The following is a 16580-nucleotide window of genomic DNA, read 5'->3' as shown; positions in this document are numbered from 1 at the left end:
AAGTGAGTGTCTGTGAGTTGAAGACCAGGGACAAGAAGGGCAGTATCAGCAAGAGATCTTTAATTGTTCCGGGAAGAAGCATCTGGGTGAAATGTTACTGTCAGGCACAGAATTATTTCCAGACCACTCTGCTGAATTGAGGCCAGTTTATTACTCTTGAATCTGGGGCTCATACGCTGTGGGTTTTGCTGATCCAAATGCTGATTTTTGAGGGAAGATTAGGTCTCTGGTTACAGAACATCGCACCAGATTAGAAAAAAATGTTTTCCCGACTGAGTCTCTGCAAATTTTCACTTGTCACTGGCCTGACTTTATTGCAAATTAAAGATAAAATTAATAACATTAATTACCATCTGATTTAGGCTTTGCTCCTGTAAACCCTCTGTGTGGAGAAAGCTCACATGGGCTTAAAAAGGGATTCCATGTGCAGAAGACTTGCAGAATCACATCTCTAGGGTTCATTTTATAAAAGCACAATCCAGAGCAGAAGGGAAGGTCTTTTGGATTTCCTTGTAATAACTAAAGACTTTTATTCATTACTAAAAGTCACAGGAGGCTGATACAAAAAAGGGAAGTGTTATTTGTTAGCCAGATTGGAGTGGTTGTGGCTTTCAGAAGTGCTTTGTTTGAGGTTGGGAAAATCCTCCTTGTATAACAACTAAAGTTATTCATCTACTGGTGACTGGATGACTCCAGAGAGAGCTCCCAATGAGTTCAGAGTAAGGCCCAGTTGACATTTAAAAATTAGATCAACCAAGCTACGTCACTCATGGCCGTGAAAAATTTCACTCCCTGTGTGCCATAGTGTGGTCAACCTAATCCCCAGTGAAGATCCAGCCAGGTCAAAGGAAGAAATTCTTTCGACGATCGAGCTGCTGCCTCTCAGACAGATGGATTAATTACATCAATAGAAAAACCTCTTTTGTTAATGTAGGAAGTGTCTATGCTACGGTGCTACAGTGGCACAGCTGCAGCCTCATAGCTGTGCCACTGTAGCAGCTATAGTGTAGACATGGCCTAAATAAAGGCCCAATCTTGCTGCCTTTGAAATTAGTAGCAAAACTCCCATTGACTTGAATGGCAGCAGGATTGAGCCTTAGAATCTTCCGTGGAAGTTGGAGCAGCTAGCACTCAGCTGCCTCACAGGATCAAACCCTAGACTGGTATTGTTTTGGGTGAGCAAGTTCAGATGAGAGGGTCACCATGAATCTGATCTTTCAGCCCCTTATACAGGCAAAACTCCAGTTCAAACCACTAAGCTTTCCTGGGATTGCATAAGTGTAACCGAGAGCAGAATTTAGACTGATTTCAATAGGAATTTCATCAAAAAAAAGGCGTACAGAGTTAGACTCTGTCTACACAAGGCTTGACAACATCCATAACATCATTGTCATGCCCCCTTTGTTCATTTTTACATGAGTGCCCTCAGGCTGAGTTGTGTAATACCTTTTTTGAATTACAGTCAAACTTCCAGATGGCTAGCCAGTCTCCAGCGCCAGTTTCACTGGAGAGACATTTGTTAGGGAGAGGTCAGAGTCCAGATTTGCACCTCGTTTCCTTTTCAATTGTTTGTTTAATTTTCCTATATTTGACTTCTATTCAAATGCATTATTCATAACGGCAAAGAAATAACTGTTATTCCACAGTGGACTTTTATTGTACGTGTAATCAAGAAGCTATAAAGGAGGCAGGCAGTTGGCTTTATAGTCTACTAGAGAGTATTATTGTGGAAAGAATATCACTTCCAGGTGCCCTTACATTCTTGTTTGTTATGGTCATGAGGGAGAGCAATGAATACTCTAATGCAGATAACACTGATTTTCTTCACCTGTCTATGAAGAATCAGGAAACTATTTTAATGATGTAACTCTGAGTTACATCCAATTGTACTAAGGGCCCCTGAGCTCTCTGCTGGAAATACCATTAGAGAATCCTTTCCCTTGGAAAATATTTTCCATTATTCATTGCAATAATTTGCACAAACTATATCAACGATATAAAAGTGATAGCAAAATACAGATAATTTCTTGGAAATAAATATGAGATAAAGTCTGATTGAAACTTAAAACACAAGGGTAAAGGAAAAAAATTACATTGGTTTGGGATCCTGGACTTGCCATACTGAATACTGGAACAAGGCCCAGAAATATTACTAATTGAAGGGACCAGTGACAATTTGAAGGTTCAATTTTTTCACAAGTCACCAAGACTAGAATTTTTTTGCTCTACAAGGTCTGTAGGCTTGGGCCTAAATGCTGTATCTCATTGAAAACCTGCTGACCAGCGTGATACAGCATTTACTTCTACTCCCGGTGGTTCATAAGATGGCAGGCTTTAAAGCTACATTTTTCTGATTACCATTTTACCTTCTTTCGCCCCATTTCAGTTCTGATCTATTTTTAGCAGTGACTATCTCGGAAACGGCTAGAACCCAGTATTTTATGCAGGCGGGAAATCCAACTTCCAAAGAGCTATCTCCTGTGAGGTTCTGATACACACACTCTCAACTCCCACGGACATTCCAGTGAGTTGTCAGCTGTGCTAAGTAAGGCACCTCACAGAAAGTGTCTCTGACAGGATGACTGCTGACTTTATGGCAGAAATGAAATAGGGGAAAAGTCAAGGTGGCAATTCAAATAACTTGTTTTTAAATATGGTTGTCAACTAATGTATTTTATTTCATAGGAGTTTTTGCAGAGTAAAGACTGCAGGATATGGGCCATAGGGAACTGTTTTGTGAAAAATGTGACTTTGTTATAATTGTTCCAGTGCATTTTCATGCTGTTGCTGGGCATGCTGTTACTGCTGTGCTGTGCTTACAGTGTCACTATCACTCTTTTGTTAACTGAACCTGATGGCCTGATATTTTGTTCTGTTACATATGTACTTCTGTTTGCCTTGCAGTGGCAGGTCTCCAGAGGCATTGACCATTGAGCTGTTCTTCATTTCATGCTCATAATATCACTGTGCCAAGTACAACAGCTAGCTGGTGAGAAGCTGTTTCCCTATATGGAAGCAAAAAGGTGAAGCTCAGTGAAAATGTTTGTTTAAAAATGTTGTTTAATACACATAGAGATTGTTCTAGGTACATAAATACAAATTCTGCTAGCAGTATTGTGAGTTTTTTACCCATTATCTTATCTTTGTTAAATCTGCTGTTTAATCCAGCTTTGATTCATTTTGATGTCTGCATCTTCTCTTTTTCAAGTAATTTCACAACCGTAGGACAATGTTCATGGGTGAGGAGTTCAAGTGCAGACATGTGCTCAGATTTGGGGTTGCGGTTCTGGCTCTGGCCCTGGTCCTGCCCCATCTTTCTAATGGGACAAAACTGCAAAGCTTGGATATGGATCTAAACTTTCCTAAGGGGCTGGGTTAGGTCTCAAGTTCTGGTTTATGTCCTTTCCTAGGTTTTTTTCATTTTAAAAGGAATGGGAAGGCAAAATTCAGGAGCTACCTTTAGGTGTTTGTTTAAATAGATGGCTCTCCTTTTGTTCCTTTATATAGGAAACACTAATTTGTAAAATTACAGTAGTGCGTTTTTTTTAAATGGAGGGAAATGTTATAAAGAAAATCCCAAAGACAAGCAGATTAGCCATTTACATTTAAAGTTCCCTTTCATATTACCCCCCACTTACTGCATTAGGGGAGTGATCATGACACCATCCCATCCTAATACTCTTCCCTACCAAGAATATTTGAGAGGTGTTTGAAAATCAAAAGCTCACTTGAGCACTGAGCTAGGAGCAATACTTAGGATTTGTGCTCCCTGGACTGGTAGCAGTTGAGAGTGTAGCAGAGATGGGAGGTTTCAGTTCTTGAGGGAGGAGTGGGGTAGTCAGCACGGGGCATCGCTTGTGCTCCATTCAACAACTGTTGTGTTAGCAAGAAGGGAAAGTGGGAAAATCGTGTCCCAGAATGACAGGGATGGCAAAAGTCTTCTATCCTCCTAGACCTGCCCTTCTTTCATTGTTAATAGGTGAGAAAAAACAGTGATAAAGAGTCAGCATTGAAATCTGGATACTCTCCTGCCATAAAAACTGAGCTGAGCAAAACCCTACTACATAGGCCATTACAGGGGAACAGGAGGGAAAAAGTAATTTGGTATTGTGCTACTCCACTGAAGTGTCACTTACTTACCTATAACTGGTACAAGTAGGCATTGCATACTTAAAATAATAAGAATCAGAAGTTCCAAAACAAATGTAGCACTTTAAGCACAGTTATAGGTAAAGTGCCATATTGATGCAGTCTGATACGCTATGTGTTGGTTTCTTTGTAAGAACTAAGGTCCTGCTCGTACAAACAGTTACACATACCTAACTTGATGTTTATGAGTAGTCTCACTGCCTTCTGTGGAACGACTTATGTGTAAAGTTAAGCCCATGTGCAAGATTTTGCAGTTTTGGGCCCGAGTTGCAAATGCAATAATCTGGAAATAATTTTGTCATCTTTTCCTAATTGTTTATTCTGCTCTCCATGGGACAGATTCTGCAACCTGCTATCAAATTGGCTGAGAAATGTTTTCCTGTGTCAGAGATTACTGCCTATCATTGGAAATGTGGTGCTCATGTTTTACAAGCACCTGGAAACAAACCTGGGAAAGAGCTACCGATTCATGGCCACACTCCTCATCATGGACAAGGGTTCTGCAATCCCTTTTTGGCCAACACCTTTGACATAAGGAAATCTGTTTTTAGATTACAGTCCCTGGGACATTTGGAACCAACAAAGTGTTTGCTTTGTTTGTAAAATTAAACTTATTTTAGCATGCATCTCCTTATTAATGTCACAACTGGGATGTGCGTGGTCTGAACTACTGGTCAGAGCAGGAGTCCGGCAGGATCAGGTAACCAGGAGATCAGAAGTAGGAGACAAACTTAACAAACACAGGTCTAGATGTAAAAAATACGAACAAGTAACACTTTAAATGTTTATTGTGTTCGTTAAAAAAAGTACATGATTTGCACAACTATGCCTTTCACCCCCAAAATTACCATGCCGTATATCCTGCAGAAATTATTATGGGCAGTTCTAATAGATATATTTTTTGTAAATGGTTAACATTTTTTTCCTTTTGTTTCTTAATGTGTCTGGATGATTAAGGAGAGGAGTTCACTGAGCTTCAGTTGATTAGTTGTCTCCTGTTAATATTTAACAACTTGGTACCAGATTGTAACCTGTTACTTAAGGGAACACTCCCTTGTTATATAGAGAGACGAAACACCTCATCCCACTGTTTGTCCTTTCATCCCTTCAGTACCAGGTACCTCCTGGGGCAAAATGCACTGTCTGATTCACCATTGCCTTTGAAATGCTAAAACCCTGTCACATCAAAGAAGGTTGCTGCCTTCTATCTCTACACAGAGGTTGTGGTGGAACCCCACAGTGCAGCGGCTAACATTCATAGGGCCTGATTTTGATCTCGCTAATGGTGGTATAAACCAGAAGTAACTCTTTAAGTCATTTGAGTTACACTGGTATGAGTAGAAAACAGCCTTGTGAAACCCTTCTCCTATTAAAGTCAGTGGGACTCTTGCCATTGACTTATATGGGGCCAAGGTTACAGCTGTACTAATTGGTCTTGTATGAAGAATCTTCTCCTGAATAATCCCATGCCACCTGTTAAAAAACTCATTGAACATATTTCTCATTGGGAGAGGTCATTTTTCTGTATACTCCATCCATTCTTTCTGTAGATGCGCTCTATTTTAAATTCTAATCCTGAGACCACTGCTTAGCATGCTGACCAATATTGTCTCATTGTTCACTTGTGTTCCTCCCCCTGTCTCTCTCTATCCAGCCGTTGTGTCTTGTTTTATAGTGAGATTATAATATCTTTGAGGCAGAAGCCACCTTTTTGTTCTGTGATTCAGATCGGTTCCTCTGTGCTACAGCAATACAAATAAATAATATTTATTGAAAGCTGAACAAAATAAAGGTATAACAAGTATGCCCACATCTTAAATTCCAGACATAGATCAAATAAAGCTATAGTAAAAAACACAGCAGATTAATTTAAATTTAAAAAATCCTCAAATGTAAACTGTGCTGTCAGCACCAACTACAGCAACCACTAACCAGAAATGAAATGAATTAGGCCCTCAAATTCCCTATCCCACCCAATGTTTGTAACCCTCTAGTAAAGGGACACATAATGCAGACATCTGAGGTCAATAGATTGCAGTTCTCCCACAGCTATAACCCTTTCTGTTCGCAGACTTTTTTCTACTTGGCTTGTTCAGCAAGAGCTATATTCACAACAGGATTTAGGCACCTGACTGCCATATTAGGCATCTAAACCCCAGAATCAAGCTCCAATGGTATGTACAAAACACCCCCTGCTGAACCTTGTAGGGACCTAAACTCTCTTGGTGCATACATTTTTCCAGTAAAAGTTCCTTAGACACCATGTTTCTGCCTTAATCAGGCACTCTGCAGTTCTACTTTGGATGAATAATTAAAGAATCATTGGAGCAGGTGGACTGGATGCTGTCTCCCCCACATCCTGGTTGAATGCTTGAACCACCAGGCCATAGAGTCATTCTTATGCTTGTGCTCTCTCTCTGGCCCAGTGACTCTCTGATTATTTATCCACAGTGGAACAGCTTCAAACAGGGGAAGTTGAGGTGCCCTGATTCAGAATATTTCATAGCCTGCTGGTTAGGGAACTCACCTGAGAGAACATAAGAACGGTCATACTGGGTCAGACCAAAGGGCCATCTAGCCCAGTATCCTGTCTTCTGACAGCCTTGTGGTTAATATGAGCCTAACGCTGGGGTGGCCAACCTGTGGCTCTGGAGCCACATGTGGCTCTTCAGAAATTAATGTGAGTCTCCTTGTATAGGCACTGACTCCAGGGCTGGAGCTACAGGTGCCAACTTTCCAATGTGCCAGGGGGTGCTCACTGCTCAATCCCTGGCTCTGCCACATACAATAATGGCAAAGTTCTTGGTTCAGGCTTGTAGCAGTGATAGAATAAACTGCAAGTTCAAATCAAGTCTCTGGAGTACATCCACAGCTGGNTCCCCCCCCCCCAAGAGAAAATTAGTGTGTGCAGTTTAGTGTTTTGTGGTGATAGGGTTTAAAATAGAAATATTATTATATGTCCATGCTCCTCTGTGTTTATCTTAGAGGAGGCAGGTCAAATAAGTGTGCCTTGGAGAGAAAGGAGATGAGGTTTGGAATGGTCCTTAGTTTATTCCATAATCTGGAACCAGATCCCAAGAAAATTCTGTCGCCTGCACAAACCAGATTCATAACAAGAGTGAACAGTTCCATTGCTCCTAAGGAGTAGAGTTCTCAACCACAGTCCTCATTTTGGAGTGTTAATCGATCTTTAGGTCTTCTGGGCAAAGACCATTGAGCACCTTGAGGATAAAGACTGAGACCAGGAACTTGATTTGATATTCTATCCCAGAGTAGAGAAAGGAGAACAAGTGTGACATGCTCATGGTAGCCTGGATTGCAAGCCTCTTCTTGCATCTGAAGAAGTGAGGTTCTTACCCACGAAAGCTTATGCTCCCAATACTTCAGTTAGTCTCAAAGGTGCCACAGGACCCTCTGTTGCTTTTTACAGATTCAGACTAACACGGCTACCCCTCTGATACTTGTACAATGGAAATGGCTATAATATTTTTCAGAAGATCCACATTACATATTGTGTAGGGTCCACAGTAAAGCTATACGGTGACTGTAATGGAGCAAAAGACATCTGTCATAAAAGAAAAAAAATAACTGTCCCCTCATCTGAGAAAAGCAAAATGTGGGTCTTTAGGAAATTTATTTTATTGGTACCCACTTTTAACAAGCCATGTCAGGGCTACAGCTGTATTGCATTGGCATGCCCACAAGGCAGCATGATAAATGTGGTCTTGGTACTATCAAGGGGTCTTGGTACAACGACATCTTGGCACATCAATAATCCTTGGCTTAGGGCACAAAAGGATACCAGGATTTTTCACTTTGTGCTATGGACAACAAACACATGCACTACATATTCACATTTTAGAACATCATAAATATATATGGACAGACATGATATAAAGGTCATTGTTTGTCACCATTTGGCTGGTTTTTTTTGGGGGGTGGGGGTTTGGCCACATCCTTCTTTTCCACTTACCGCAAACCTCTTTCCACAGCTTTCATTACCACAGCATCCACAACAATCGTTATTCTTAAGGCCCAAAAATACCAAGGCAGGAAAGATCATCTACCAACAATAAAAATACAGTTTGATTAGGTTGGACCATTCTGAGTTAACCTTATGTTTTAATCTATTAGTCCAGTGTCTTATTTTTCTTATCACTACATTGAATTTTTAATTACTAAATCAAAACAAGTTTTAAATTGCCTATTTACTTATTAAACAAAGTGCACAATCAAGAATCATTTGCAATGTTGGTTGTACTGTATTTGAAGTGCAGGGGAATTACAGTAAAACCCAACCTTTTACTTTAGAAAATAAAAGTGAAAATTTCAGGATTTGTCTACTCACCAATACACCGGATCCCAACATCCCTCCAAAGTACCAAACTTCATCTGTGATGTGTTCATTATTGCTTACGACTTCTCCTCCGGGGAAAAACAGCAAAATGTTAGCTAGAGTACATAGCACAGCCAGAGGAATGAGGGTGATTCCCAGGCACTTGGCACAACCACCGGAGCACATGCTTTCTAAACAAAATTACAAACAAAACTAAAGAAAAATGAAAATCCCTTATTCTTGTCAGTGTTTTAAACAGGGGTGTCTCAGCATAATTTACAAAATCCAATTCTGTTTTGCCCTTGGGGAATACAGCCTATAGAATGTTTCCTTCGGAGAGGCTGCAGTCTGTTAGTAAGCCAGTGCTCCAGTTACTTATAAGCTCTCACTACCATGATGTCAATTTTCTGAACCCCCCATAAATGAGATTACAGTCAGACCAACCTCTGTTTTTACCATGACGACCAATAGCCTCTGTTAATGTTCTACCAGCGCAGACTAGACCGTCAGTTATGTGGAGTCCAATTATTGGAAAATAGCTTGTTCGGTTCTGGATGGTCAATTTTGTAACACACTGTCCATGCCCACATTGGAAAATAATTCTTAGCTGTCACTGAAAAGAAAACATATCATTAATCAGTTTGTGATGATTGTAGCCAGCTGCAGTCAGGAATCCCCCCCAGTAAATGGCTTAGGATGGTCAAGCTAATAAGCATTTCTTATTTTGAACTCTCCTAAGAATTAGTGCACAATCAGAATCAGAATTTACGTAGGCATTTTTTGCCATTAGCATCCTGGCGTAATGGGGGCATTTAGAAAAGAGTCATTGAATGTCCTCCTTTTTTGTGTTTTTGATTTTCTTTGTTGTCTTAAAGGAGGATTTCTTAGAGTCCGACACCACATTGTTTACTTAGGCAAAACTTACATTTAAAATCAGTTAGAGGTTTGTCTGAGTGAATACAGTAGGGTTGAGCCCTTTAAACAGAAATAGGCATTAGATCCTAATCCTACAAGCAGAATTGTGGCAGGCAGATCCCTGAGCTCATGAAGAGCCTTGTTGACTTTGTGTGGGCTCCATGCAGGCACAGGTGTGTATCTGCACAGCCTTAGTGCTGAGATATCATTTGTGGATAGTTATAATTCTGAAGTTGATATGACTATGTGTATTATGAGAACCTTTCCCATTACAAAAAGAGATATGTAATATGTCCTCTCCACGCCCCTTAGCAGGAGTTTGGGGCAATCATAGTAAGGAGCCCCCAAATAATCCAACCTGGTTTTACAAAACACCCAGTTCATGCTCACACCGGATATCTGGGACTTTCTATACAGACCTCAGTAAAGCTGCTAGTCTCTTCAGTTAAATACTGAGTGGTGGAGCCAAACTGTGGGCCAGATCGATAGTCCATTGAAGGAAATGGAAAGACTCCCTTTGACTTCAATGGTCTTTGAATCTGGCTCTATCCTCTGAACTACATCCATGAAAATGTCAATGATCCCAACGGTGTTTCCTGGGTGTAATAGTGCAGAATTTGGTCCTTAGCGTTTTTTAATTCCCACTCCAGGAAACCTAGCACACAACAGGCTGCACAGCTTACATATAGGGTTTAGGCCATGTGCAAAATGTGGTGGAACAAACCAAAGTGAATGACCCTCAAACAAGTGCCTCAGTTAAAAACAGACCTCAGGGCCTTTTAATACATATGCTAAACTTCAGACCTTTTCCTTCACACTTAGCCCCTAAATATGACCCTCTTCTCCTGAGTTTCACACTAATGCTCAGCGCTGGTAGAAAGTCAAGGATTCCATTCTAGTCAAATCTCCAAGGTGACATCTAATTCTGAGTTCTGTTCAGAAACAGGTGACTTTTCCCAAAAGAATACCCTTGAAGTATTTTTCATTCAAACTTTGAACAAGTTTTCTTCTCATAGTAGTTTTGTGCCTCAGGGCTGCTCTAATTTACACGGCTGCTGCTGACTGCAAAGGGCCCCAGCCAGCCTGCCTTTTCAATTGCCGAGTCCCCTGCATCAGAAGCCAGAAGGGCAGGTAGCATAAAGGCCACTAACCACGTCATTGCACAACCCAAAGATTTCCTTAGGCAGAGGATGTTCAAGTGGCACAATCTGTCAATTTTAGGGCTGTTTTCACCATCAGAGCAGTAAGGGAGCTTTACTGTACTGGGGGATCTGCCCTAGTGTGTATAAAGAACAGCACTTGTTTACAAAAACAAAAAACAGGTCACGTTTCACATATGCCAAGCCTGACAGTGTTTATTTAAGCCAAAAGTTGTGATGTTAGAAATCTTCTTTGTGGCTAAATGTAACGTTTATACAAGCGAGGGACAATAAGCACAGGTATGAGAAGGTGTGTCAGGATCTGTGTGGGCTTCCCCAGTATGACTCATTACTGAGATATAACTCTGCTATTCCAGCCTTTGCTTCTACTAAGCAAAGAATGGGGTTTCTGGGTTCTACTGTAATACAAGGAAAAAATAAACATTACACATCATAATGATTAATTTTTAATCATTAACAACATTGGCGGTAGAACTGAGTACAGTCATTCTCCCAGTGATGCAGATGGTTAATGGAGGAAACTATAAAACCCATTTTCACATCTGACTTTAGGCCAGATTCTGATCCCTTTATTCAAGTTGACTTTAGTGAGCCTGCTTGAGGAGTAATGTACTTTCAGGGTGTGTAAGGCTATTAAAATCTGTCCAACCATCGAGAGTTGAAACTCTGCAGGTGAAAGGTTAGTGCACTAACCCCCTGAGCCAACTATTCCCCTGATTGAGCAAATACTAGTAACAATCTCCTGATTTTTCCACGCAGTGCTGTCCATGAGATATTGTGAGCAAGGCAAGTACTGAGCACTCAGTCTGGAATTCTGGCTGGTAACTGATAATCATATATATATATATGTTCCATTCTATATGCATCCGAAGAAGTGGGCTGTAGCCCACGAAAGCTTATGCTCTAATAAATTTGTTAGTCTCTAAGGTGCCACAAGTACTCCTGTTCTTCTTTTTGCGGATACAGACTAACACGGCTGCTACTCTGAAATCTGATAATCATATGTTTCTAATATGCCTATTGTTGCCTTAATTAAGAGAAATGAACATGCTTACGTATATAGCTGGAAACTGCAGATACCCACTGAAAACTATGTTTTTTATTGGCAGCATATGGAAACCCAAGAACTGGTGAGTAAAATAATTATAATAGCTTGAGGCACAAAAGAACAAGTTCATTTGTAGAAGTGACCTCATAAATCAATAAAACAGTGATTCAGATGCCTGGTCAATATGGAAGGCTCCATTCAATTTCCCGTTTCAAACATTCTCCATGGAGTAGCTGTCTCACAGTATAACATGGCCATGAAACGAGATCATGTTACAAGAAACAGAACAATCTACCAGGAACTCCTACATCAGGCTGGATGAAAATGATACTTGGCTGTGGACTCCCATGTCCCCTCTGGAGTCAATTCTGGTGTGGCATGGTTTGCTGCACCAAGACCAACCATGCCTAGGACAGCCCACTGTGCCTCTGTGGTGCTGTGAAGGATGCTATCCACATATTGGATGGTTGCTCTTTTTGCATTAGGCTCCCCGAAGCTCTTCTCAGTCTGAACACTGCTGATACAGAAACTTTTGATTGACTCAGACCTGATCACAGAGAGGCCCCTCCTTCTGTTCTCCTTAAGGTGTTTTAGTCTCCAAACTCTTTATACTTCAATGCTCCAGCACAAATCAAATTGGTTGAAAAAGGCTGAGGGGTGAGCAGTGCTAGTACGGATGGCTTAGTGTGGTTATCACCAGGTTGGGGTTCATATGAGCACTACGTAGAATCATGACTAAAAACTGAAATCAGCTGAAAAATCAGCTTTTCATCCTTCCAATGTTGAGAAGATGATTTTAGGAGCCAAATTCTGCTCTTATTTACCCCAGAGTAATCTAGAGCTATTCCACTGATTTCAGTAGAATTACTCCAGATTGTCACCAGTATAAATGAGATCAGGATTTGTTCCTACACTGTTTATTCTATTGGGAGCTGTTAGATGAGACCTTAATAAACAAGGTCTGGTCTTGTCTGTACGGATATTGAAGATCCAGTGGCATTTTTTTTCCAAGTAGGAATTTGTTCCCTTGTCCCTGGGCAACTCTTTCCATTGTCCAGCATGCCACTGATTGCAGAGGCAGGTGCATTTCCATAACTCTATTTTGGGGTCATTTTGAGATGAAAGGCATGATAACAGTAAAATAAGTTTCTTCTTCTTCTTTTCTTCTTTGTTTTGGAAACAGTGGGAGCAGCAAGTCAGCTGTTCCCTAGGTTGTGAGACAGGGCCAGTACAAGGTCTACTAAAAGACATTGGAAACAACAGAAGGCAAAGCTCAAAAGCTCTCAGTGATAGCAGCGTATGGAATTTTGGAAATGGATTCCCACTGTTCTTCTCAGTGCTAGAACTCTTAGTAGGAACATAAGATTTGCCACACTACATCACATTAGTGGTTCATCCAATCCAGCATAATGTCTCCATCAGGGGGCAGAATCAGATGTTTCAGAAGGTCTCTTTAAATCAGATGCTTACATACTGCAAAAAAAGGACTTGCTTAAATTATTCACAAGTATTTATTCCTTGAATTTACTAGGTGATAAGTTAATTGCTCCTTACTACATAGAATGTGTGATAAGACATACAAAACAGGGTTTGGCTCTAGATGCCATTATAAGGTGACATAATTTAAACGTCAGATGGATAAAGTACAGGGGAAATTGAACTAATGATGAGACATATACCCTGATAAAGATATGCATACGTAAGAGCAAAATAACTGAATATGTCCCTTAGAGAGTGGGGGGGGGGGGGAAGATCTGAAGGACTATTTAGGTAACGTTTAAGCAAGTATTGATTTATTTGGCTTTCCAGTGGACCACCTCTGCTTTAAGATCTACTAGAATTAGTTTTCAATCAGCATTTCTATCAACAGTAAGAATTTCCATAATCTTTCTCCGGTTCAAATTCTGTTCTCAAGTTTTACAAGTGAAATTTTAAATAGCTCTACAGAAGTCCATGGAGTTTCTCTGGATTTACACCAGTTAAACTATGGATAGAATGTAACCCATATTGCACAATAATTTATACATTCTATAGAAATGAAATAAACTAGGAAAACAAACAGAAACAACAACACAGGTGAAAATGTACTACTATAGGAAGGAATTATTGGGGGAGAAAGGATTCCCAAGCAATTTTAGGCTTTGTTTAGGATTTGCAAGTGAAAACCTTTCATCTTGGCCTGTGTTACTAGAGGAATATAATGTTTAATAAGGCCATAGATTTCCTATGCAGTACTCACTTATATTCACAGGAGATACAGAAGGTATCTCTCTCACACTGGAAATAAGGTGTGACTGGGGTCCCAATGGGGGCCAGCTATGGTCACTCAATTAGGGTGAACTGCAAAGAATGGGGCAGCCAAACCCCAAAAAGCTAGTGGATATTCCAATACTTAGATTTACCAAGCCAGCATAAAACAGCTTCTTTATTACCTTACTGGTTACTCAGAAGTTCAAACAACACAGTTCGCTTAAAGTGATTCAGCCTGAGGCCTCCACCCAGATACCCACATCAAATATGATGAAAATTTCTGTAAATCTTATTTCATTATATAAAAGAAAAGGTTCTACCAATCCCAAAGGATTGGAAACATTACCTCCCAGGTTATTGAATATTCCAGATCTTACCCACATACACGCTACACCCAATTCTGATTAACTAAACTAAAATTTATTAAAAAACAAAAGAGAGAGAGTCCGGTTAAAAGATCAATGTACATACAGACAAGAGTTCAATTCATTTAGGTGCAGATTCATAGCAGAGATAGTGAGCTTTGTAGCTGCAAAGAGTTCTTTCAGAAATAGTTCATAGTTTATAGTTCAATGTCCAAATCTCACATGCAGGGCGTACCAGCATAACTGGGATCTCAGTCTTGTGACTCAAACTTCCCCTGATGAAGCCTAAGCGGATCTGAGATGACAGAATCAGGACCCAAGGACCTTTTATACAATTTCATGTCCTCTTTGACAAGTTGGGATTTCCTCAGGGAACAAAAGGTAATTAGGATGACTTTGAAGGAGGTCCATCACCAGTACTTAGCTATACGAATTAACATAAGGCCATTTGCTCGTTCCTCCACCATTCACAGTACATTTCAAAGAGAGAGGAATGCAGAGATATCATGTGGTTACAATTCATTTAAATGATAGGATCTTCTTTTGACCTCTGATGATTAGAATACAGCATAGACAGGGACTGTAGATTACTGTAGAGCCTTCTCATACATATGTAAATACACAAAAACACAAACATTATTTCCCCACATGTCTTTTGAGGGTTATTTATTTTGCAGGATGTTTAACCCTTTCTAGCCATGCGTCACACAGGCATACATTTTTAATGGTGAGAGTAATTAACCATTGGAACAATTTACCAAGGGTCATGGTGGATTCTCCATCATGGCCAATTTTTAAACCAAAATTGGATGTTTTTCTAAAAGATCTGCTCTAGGAATTATTCTTGGGACAGTCTAAGGCCTGTGTTATACAGGACATCAGACTAGATGATCACAATGGTCCCTTGTGGCCTTGGAATCTATAAGATTCCATTAGACCTACTTACAGCTAATTTACCCATGTGTAATGGGAGCCAAGCCAGTGCATTTAACATGCTCAGGACCTGTTTAAAATGTTGTAAGTGGGTAGAGTAGGGTGAGGGCTGTTTTAACATATACCTTCCTACACATGAGTAGAATGTAAGTATGTCTCAGGGAGTGCAAGAGATTCTGAGCATAAAAGAAATCTAATTGATGCCACCTTAAACATTGCCTCTGAATTTGGCCCACTGTCTATACCAGGATAAATACCATCTTTGCCATTATCACACCCATCCAGGAACACAGAGAAGGCCCATCAGAACAATTTGTATTTTACGTGGCTTTTTCCGAGCAATGTACACAGAATTGACTGTACACAAAATTGTAGTCATTTTTGGTCAAAGACTGCAACAAGCACAAGAATGACAAAGATCATATTACTTTACTCTTAGCAGCAGTCCTAGTAGTAATATTGCTATTAGTTTGCCATGTTTTTTTCCTGGTTCTTTTTGAAATCCAAGTGGCATGGTCATTCTGTCAGCTGTGCACTTGGGACTCTGACTGAACTCAGGTGGGGAAAGGCTTGTGAGGACCCGAGAAAGAACATTCCTGGGCACCAGAAATTCATTCCCATGAAAGAAAAGGATGACCCCAAACTTCACAATGTTCACAACCAACTGCAAAACTTATTTCATGGATTTAGCTTTCCCTCAATAGCTCTTCACGCACATACACAATCAACCTTAACCTCCTACATTCCTTCACAGGCAGAAAAAAATCAACTGTCTGGTTAAATTTGCTCTGACAGGTTATGAAGGGAAAGTTTATATTTTGCAATGGTTATTATTCCTCTTAAATACTTGTGGTGCTCACATATCATGGTAATGAGGGCCATGTAAATAGATAGACAGATAGGAGTTGCATGAGAACAACTGATGAGATGATCAAGTCTAGCGTGTTAAATTGTACAAATTAAGAGATTATCAGAAAAAAATGTTAGGAGAAATCAGTTTTTAATCTCTATTCATTCTGCTACCAGAGCCATCACCATTTTTTATTTCATTCCACTGTTGTTTGAAAAGCAGATCAGGCCATAAATGATGTACAGTTGCATGCTGTGCTTTTAAACCGTGATGGCCCTACCTGCCTAAAGAAGCACATGTTGAGAATTGTGATCAAAACTAAAGAGTGAGGCTGGCCCTTAGCTCACAATCATGGTAGTACTTTAAGTGCCTGTTACCTTGTTTTCCACCAGCATGAGGGGAAGTAACTCCACTGAAGTCAATGGAGTTACAATGGTGTAGGACTGGTGTAAGTCATAGCAGAAGCAGGCTCTAACTTTCTACATTGAATAATCTGAGTATTTAACACCAAAAAAATGGACTCAAGTATCAGAGGGGTAGCCGTGTTAGTCTGAATCTGTAAAAAGCAACAGAG

General features: G+C 40.2%; 1 protein-coding gene across 1 annotated transcript in view; it reads right to left on the bottom strand.

Moving 5' to 3' along the window:
* Window positions 1-8920, bottom strand: part of TM4SF4 (transmembrane 4 L six family member 4) — a 42120-nt gene extending 33200 nt beyond the window's left edge. Inside the window, exons 1-2 of the mRNA XM_034781828.1 lie at window positions 8498-8920; window positions 8123-8212 (exon numbers count right to left, since the gene is read on the bottom strand). Coding sequence (XP_034637719.1) covers window positions 8123-8212; window positions 8498-8671 — 264 coding nt within the window. The 5' untranslated portion in view covers window positions 8672-8920. The remainder of the gene's footprint in view (window positions 1-8122; window positions 8213-8497) is intronic.
* Between the last annotated feature and the right edge of the window lie 7660 nt (window positions 8921-16580).

The sequence above is a fragment of the Trachemys scripta genome, chromosome 9 (assembly GCF_013100865.1).
Source record: "Trachemys scripta elegans isolate TJP31775 chromosome 9, CAS_Tse_1.0, whole genome shotgun sequence".
In the NCBI taxonomy this organism is placed as follows: domain Eukaryota; kingdom Metazoa; phylum Chordata; order Testudines; family Emydidae; genus Trachemys; species Trachemys scripta.
Note: the sequence above shows the minus strand (reverse complement) of the source record. Positions and strands in the feature narration are given on the sequence as shown.